The sequence below is a fragment of the Arachis stenosperma genome, chromosome 5, assembly GCF_014773155.1.
Source record: "Arachis stenosperma cultivar V10309 chromosome 5, arast.V10309.gnm1.PFL2, whole genome shotgun sequence".
Taxonomy (NCBI): Eukaryota; Viridiplantae; Streptophyta; class Magnoliopsida; order Fabales; family Fabaceae; genus Arachis; species Arachis stenosperma.
Genome location: NC_080381.1, coordinates 79,172,838 through 79,179,939, shown reverse-complemented (window position 1 = coordinate 79,179,939; position 7,102 = coordinate 79,172,838). Strand labels below are relative to the sequence as shown.

Sequence of the window (7,102 nt, the reverse complement as noted above, 5' to 3'; positions counted from 1 at the left end):
CCACTCACCAAAACTTAAACCAAAGATCATACCAGACCACACAAAACACTTATTCATAGCCACATTACCAAAGTCACAACAACCACTCTCAATACCCCAATTTCAACCAATCACCACCACATGATGATGACGGAATGGCCAGGATGGAAGTTATGCTTGCAAACCTTGGCAAGGAATTTGATGACATGAAGAAATTCAAGGAAAAAGTGAGAGGGAGTATAAAGAGCTGAGGAGAGGTTATTAAGAATCTCGAATCTCAAGTAGGACATCTTTCACAGAAAATTCTAAAGTCCACTGATAGTTTCCCAAGTGACACTAAGAAAAATCCAAGAGGGAAAATGAAGAAGGTGAGATGGGAAGAGTGTAAGGCTGTGACTCTTGCAAATGAAAAAATCCTGGAAGAAGATACCAGTAAGCCAATAGAACACAGCCAAGGGAGTTCTCAGAACAACTTGGAGAGAAAGGAACAGAAAATTGGATCTGTACAAAGAAAAGAATCAACAGGAAAGGAAATTCAGAAATCCTATGTGCCAAGGGCACCATTTCCTCAGAGACTCCTAGGAGGTGAGAAAGAAAGGTCATATTCCAAATTCCTAGATGTGTTTGCATCTATCAGTGTCATCATCCCCTTTATCAAAACTCTCCAACAGATGCCTATATACATCAAGTGCATGAAAGAGCTGCTGAACAAGAAAGGAACCTTAAAAGGGGGACAAACTGTGACAATGAACAAGGAATGTAGTGCCCTCATCAAGAAGGACGCGCTCTTAAAGAATAAAGATCCAAGGAGCTTTCATATTCCCTGTGTCATAGAAGAAACAAAAATTGACAGAGGATTTTGTGATCTAGGAGCTAGCATAAATGTGATGCCTCTATCTCTTATGAAGAAGTTGCAAATCAATGAGTTGAGATCCACGGATGTAATCATACAATTGGCTGATAAAACTCAGAAGCAGGCTGAAGGAGTAGTCGAAAATATGTTGGTGAAAGTGGGAAATTACTTCCTCCCCATGGACTTTGTTATTCTGGACATGGAGGAAAGTTACCTCCACCCCATTATTTTGGGGAGACCATTTCTAGCCATTGCTAGAGCACTTATAGATGTGGAACAAGGAGAGTTAATCTTGAGAATACATGATGAACATCTCACTTTCCATGTTTTTAAACCTACATCGGAATCTGAGTCAGAACCTTAAAAGCCGACGGATGATCACAGCAAACTGTGCTTGGAGGAAAGCAACAGTGAATCAGCAGCTGAACCCCTGAAACAGTCCTTGATGAATAAGCAAGAATTGCAAGAGATACAGCCACAAGAATCAGGAAAAGTAGCTAACAAGGATCTTCCTAACACAAGAGTCAATGGAGCAACACTGGAAGAAGAGAAAAGAGATGTGAAGAAATTGCCAAGGGGATGGAGAAACAAGAAGGTTCCTACAGAATGTTTCTCCCCTGGAGACAAGGTGATATTAATCCACTGTCCACCAATCCCATCCTATCTTCCAACCATTCCATCTCAGTTACCTCAAGTGTTCACAATTAGAAAAGTCCTTTCCATAGAGCATTTGGAAATTATCAAGGAATCACATGGGGACAGATTCCAAGATAAAATATAGACTCAACTGAGAGAGCTGATCGTCAAGCTAGTGACGATAAAAAAATGCTTGTTGGGAGGCAACCTAACCAAAGGTAGTCATCTTTCCCTGGTTAAATTCAATAAAAGAGCTTAGTAGATTCTTTGCATTGTAAGGAGCTAAGTTTGGTGTTACACACCAAAGAAATTTGAGGGCGAATGTGTTATTCTAAGTTTAGTATTCCATCACGAATTTCATTAAGGACACCTTACATTTTTAGCATAACTAGTATTAGCTCCCAACAATTAGAGAATTTACTCAAAAGTTGTTTGTTTTCAAGTTTCTAGTCTGTTATCTAGTTCAGAGTTATGATCTAGTTCATAGTTTAAATTCTTAATAAAAGTACTTGACGTTTTCTGCAAAGACTCAGTTTGGTGCATAAGGTAAGAAACTAAGTTTGATGTTCACACACCAATCTAAGTTCAAAAGCTGACAAATATACATGCATGCTAACAATCTCTCAAGTACTTGGGGAACAAGCAACTTCCAATAACTTACAGGAATTCAATCAATCTCTTGGAAGGAATACACACCATTAGCTAAGAGCAAAAAGAAGGCACTACCAAGAGGTTGTATTGTTACTTTATTCCATCTGTTTTAAAATGCTATAAATTGGAAGTCTGAATGGGCGTTAATAGTAAATTGTAGTTCAATTCATTTTGCATATGTGTGTGTTTAATCTTGGTAATGAATATGTTAGCCTAGGTGTGTGTGCTTTCACTTTCACTTGCTTGAATGCTTGTCTTATTCCCTTAGTGTTTTACAATTTAAAATAAAAGAAATGTGTGGACTAGAAGTGGAATAGTTCCTTTTTAGCAAGAAGTAACATAACAGTAAGTGGTGGTATATATATGTTTGATTGTGTAGTAGCTCACGTATAATGAATAAAAGGATAGTTTGTACTCCTTTTAGTGAAAATTAGCATGCTGTCTATGAATCTTAGCAAATAAAAGTCCTTGAGTGAAAGAGAAATAGACAAAAAGAAAGAAAAAGAAAAGCCAAAAGCGGTAATAAAAACAAAAGGAAACAAAGAATAAGGCTAGACACCAATAGTTTGGACCTTAGGACATGTGCCTGTGGTGTCTTTGTACTAGGATCTGCTTGGACGATTAGGTTCTATGGAGTGCTTTAACACTTGGTAACTTGGGTTAACTAACCCGGGATTATCAACCAAAAGTCCATTATCAGGAGCAACCTAGTTACAAGACATTTAGTAACCCAAAGAGGTGTTGGACACCAATGTCTTAAGAAGAATTGTGAGGCAAGTGTCTGTAGTGAATATGTGTTAAATACAAATGAGCTAAGAAAAGGCCACAACACATAACACTGAGCCAAATTTTACAGGAAAAGAGAATAAAGGAAAGAAATCACCAAGGATGAGTGAATAACAAGAGGTCATAGCAATATGTTAATTTATGCTTGAAGGAGACATTCTATGCTTAAAAGATCAATAAAAAGTGAGTTACTACATTTTTCTGCATAAAACCTCATTAGCTAATAATAATAACTTGCTGAGATGAACATCCCTTCCTGTTTCATTCTTTCTTCTTAATAATTCAGTACTTGCTTAGGGACAAGCAAGATTTAAGTTTGGTGTTGTGGTGCCAGGGCATCTTAGGCTAGTTTTACTCCATTTTCTTTGTTTTTAAAAGGTTTTATGCACTTTCTTGAGTTATAAGTAAGCAAATTGGGTAGAAATTCATGCATACCTAAATTCATCCAACTATGATTAATTTTATGCAATTTCTTGGGAATTATGCTATAATTACTTGTGAGTTAAGAATGATGAGAATTCTCATGACTTCAGCAAGGCTTTGATGCATATATTAATTGATGACAGGTGAAGGAAGGCATGGAAAGAAGTTGAAGAAGGGGTGTAGAAAAAATGAAGAAGAAGCAACGTTGGTGGCCAAGTTGGACCACCAACGTTGCCTCAAACGTTGGAAGGGAAGCGGAGCAACTCTCTGCATAAATTCTGTTGCTCACGTTGGAGGGAACATTGGACATCTAAGGTTACCCCCAACATGGTAAAGAAATGAGCTTTCTGGAGATTCTGAAAAATTACAGCGACGCGCACGTATGCTACACGCATACGTGCGGTTGGAGATTTCTGACAATCCACATGCACGCGTAGTTGACGCATACGCATGGATAGGCACCCCAAACGCTACCTCAACCGTGAAATCCAATGTGCACGATCTTCAATTTGAAATTCTGATTTTGAAACAGCACAAGGGCGCGCTCACGTCTATGGCGCGTACGTGCAAGTTTAACTTTTGGGGATCCACGCGCACGCGTGGATGTGCATTTTGACCCAAGCCCGCAGATTCGCACAGCACGCGTACACGTGGGTAGTGGAATGTTGGCCCTCCAACATTGAGTCAAACGCCAATAGCAGCAAAGTCTATTGTGTTTTCTGGTTTTCTTATGCAAGGCATTTGAGTCAACGTTGGCCATCAAACGTTGACTCCAACTTGAAGCAGCATAATGTGCAATTTATACAGATCTCTTCTCAACAGCAAGGGAAACCAATTGGAGCCATCTTCGACCCAATTTCATCAATGCCAAAAGCCCAAATTCAGATAATGAAGATCCATCGAAGAAAGTGTATAAATAGCTTGGAATTTAAGTTAGAGGGGACCTTTTTGATTTTTTTAGGACTTTTACTTCATATCGAGAATTTTTGGTTTAATTTGAATTTCAGACTGTATCTTTCAATTGTAATTTCCATCTTGAGAGTTATGAACAACTAAACCCCTTTCATTGGGTTAGGGACCCTTGTGTAATTCAATGGATCAATATTAGTTTTCATTCATCTTCTTCTTTCTTTTCTCTTGATTTTGCTAGAAAGCTTTCGTTCTTCATCCAATTGGATAGTTATCTTGGGAAAAAAGCTATTCATAATTGGATTTCCTCGAAACCTTGGAAGAGGAATGAGGAGATCATGCTAGAAATGCTTTCTCACATTGGATTAGATTGGGGTTTAGATGGATATAGTGACATGTAATCCTACCAACACTTTGATCTATGAATTTGTGTGGTATAATCAGTGGCCAAACTTCATCTCTTCCCATGAGCACTTAAATCAAGGAATTGGGCAATTGTTCATGCTTAGAGAGATTGGTGAGCCAAGGAATTGGGATCCAATCCCTTAAGATTGCCAAGGAGATCAATGAATGCATTGATTGCGGAAGAGATGAAAATAAATTTGATCCAGAGAATTATACATCTCCTGAACCCAATGACTCCCCCACTCTTATCTTACCCATTCTTTTATATTCTACTTCTTTAACTTTAAGCTAATTCCCCATTCCCATTTAATTTCTTGCAATTTAAGCTTCTACACTTTAATTCCCTGCAATTTAATTTTCTGTATTTCTAATTACTTACAATTTAAGGTTCAGCCAATTTCACTTTCTGCATTCTGAATCAAATATGATTTTGCTCAACTAACATAATTCTCTAATTAACATTGATCAACCAACCAATCCCTGTGGGATTCGACCTCACTCTACAGTGAGTTTTTACTTGACGATAATCTGGTATACTTGCAGGCAAGAAAATTGTTGAAAGACAGTTTTTGGGTGAATCAAAGACCTTGCCTCCAAGCTTGAAGTATGGTTACTTGGGGAGCAATGACATATATTCAGTAATCATCAACACAAGCTTGAGTGAGGAATAAGAGGAGGAGCTTATTAAGGTGTTGAGACAACACAAGGATGCCATAGAGTGGACACTTTCAGATCTAAAGTGGATCAGCCCTTCAATGTACAAGCACAAAATCCTTCTTGAGGAGGATGCCAAGCCCTCAATACAGCCACAAAGAAGGTTGAATTCATCAATGAAGGAAGTAGTGCAAAAGAAAGTGATTTACCTGATAGACGAGATTCGTCGTCGGTCTAGGAATTTCTTCTTAAAGAAAGGAATTACTTCGTTCTAAACATAGCCCCAAACCAACAAAGAATTCTCACATTAAATTGAAATTATGGTTTTGTCACAAAGAACAAACCCCAAATAAGAATTAACCGGAGTATTTGGACTCCGGGTCGTCTCACGAGGATTGCAATGAAGTGGTTAATTATTGGCTATGAAGGAATATTTTGGGGTTTTTGGAATAAGAGACATGAAAAGTAAATGATAATGAACTTCAAATAACAAAAAGGTCTTGGCAAGGGTTGGTGGTCAAGGATCTCTATCCTTATCACTAACCACAACATGAGAATTGGCAAGGATCAACCCCATTAAGTCATCCTCTAAATGATAAAGGAAATTCAAATGAGCTATGTCAATCCAAGTCCACCTGTCCTAGTCTCCACCAGTTCAATTATTGAGATCTAAGGTCAATGGCTCCCAATCATCAATCACTTGGACATTAGCAACTCAAGAGTTCCTAAGTTACCTTCCCAAGGCAAGGATATAGAATTCTATTCTAAAATCCTTCCAAGCATTTTGTCGAACACTTGGAAGGCATAAAAGGGAAGCATAATAAATGGCAAGAATAATTGAAATCTAACAACTACCAATTGCAAGGAAAATGAGATCACAACTTAAATCAACAATAAAAGAACATCAAACATTAAATTGCATTAAAGGAAAGGTCCAAATCCAACAAGGTTCATCATCACAAAAGATAGCAAAAAGGGAAATTAACGTGAAAACTAAGAGGAATCAAGAATAGAAACATGAAATTGTAGAGAAAACAAGATGAGAACATGAAATTGGAACTAGATTTAAGATGAAATTAACCTAACCTAACCTAATTCTAGAGAGAAGAGGGAGCTTCTCTCTCTAGAAACTAAACTACATGATGCTAATGCTACAACCAATTGCTCCCCCCTTTGCTTGGGCTTCAATTCTGCATGAAATACACTCAGAAACAGGTTGGAATTGGGTCTGGGCTGCTCAGATATCGCCCCCCAGCGTTTTGCCTTTAAGTGAGTCACGTGTGAGTATCGATGTGTACGCGCCATGTGCGCATGTGCGTCGATTGGCTAATTCTTCATCCGCGCGAACGCGCCATGTACGCATGCGCGTCCTTAGGCGAACTCACTTTTGTGCGCGCGCCTTGTATGCATGCGCACCCATTGATGCATTTCCAATTCTTGGTTTCTTCATGCTTTCTTCACTTTGTATGCTTTTCTTCTCATTTCTTCCATCCAATACTTGCCCTATGAACCTGAAATCACTCAACAAACATATCAAGGCATCGGATGGAATTAAAGTGAGTTAAAATCACCAATTTAAGGGCATAAAAAGCATGTTTTTACACTTAAGCACAATTCAAGGGAGAATTACAAAACCATGCTATTTCATTGAATAAATGTGGGAAAAGGTGATAAAATCCCCCAAATTAATCACAAGATAAATCACGAAATCGGTGTTTATCAAATCTCCCCACACTTAAACTAAGCTGTCCTCATGCTAAAATTAAGAAAGAAGCAAAGGGGTATCAACATTTATTCAATGCAAAC

The 7,102-nt window shown here is 38.2% G+C and overlaps 1 protein-coding gene across 1 annotated transcript; it reads left to right on the top strand.

Annotated features, from left to right (window-relative positions):
• Window positions 1-338: 338 nt before the first annotated feature.
• On the top strand, window positions 339-5,313 carry LOC130980924 (uncharacterized). The gene is made up of 5 exons (XM_057904565.1): window positions 339-806; window positions 888-1,117; window positions 1,217-1,460; window positions 4,136-4,238; window positions 5,186-5,313. The coding sequence occupies exons 1-5, from the start codon at window positions 339-341 to the stop codon at window positions 5,311-5,313; spliced, it is 1,173 nt and encodes a 390-aa protein (XP_057760548.1).
• The last annotated feature ends 1,789 nt before the right edge of the window (window positions 5,314-7,102 follow it).

What these genes read in the sequence shown, in the direction of transcription:
- LOC130980924 (XM_057904565.1), top strand. Translation starts at nt 339, where the DNA reads ATGAAGAAGGTGAGATGGGAAGAGTGTAAGGCTGTGACTCTTGCAAAT. An exon ending in ATAGATGTGGAACAAGGAGA is followed by an intron (nt 1,118 to 1,216) that starts GTTAATCTTGAG and finishes GGATGATCACAG; the next exon opens with CAAACTGTGCTTGGAGGAAA. An exon ending in GTTTCTCCCCTGGAGACAAG is followed by an intron (nt 1,461 to 4,135) that starts GTGATATTAATC and finishes CAATTTATACAG; the next exon opens with ATCTCTTCTCAACAGCAAGG.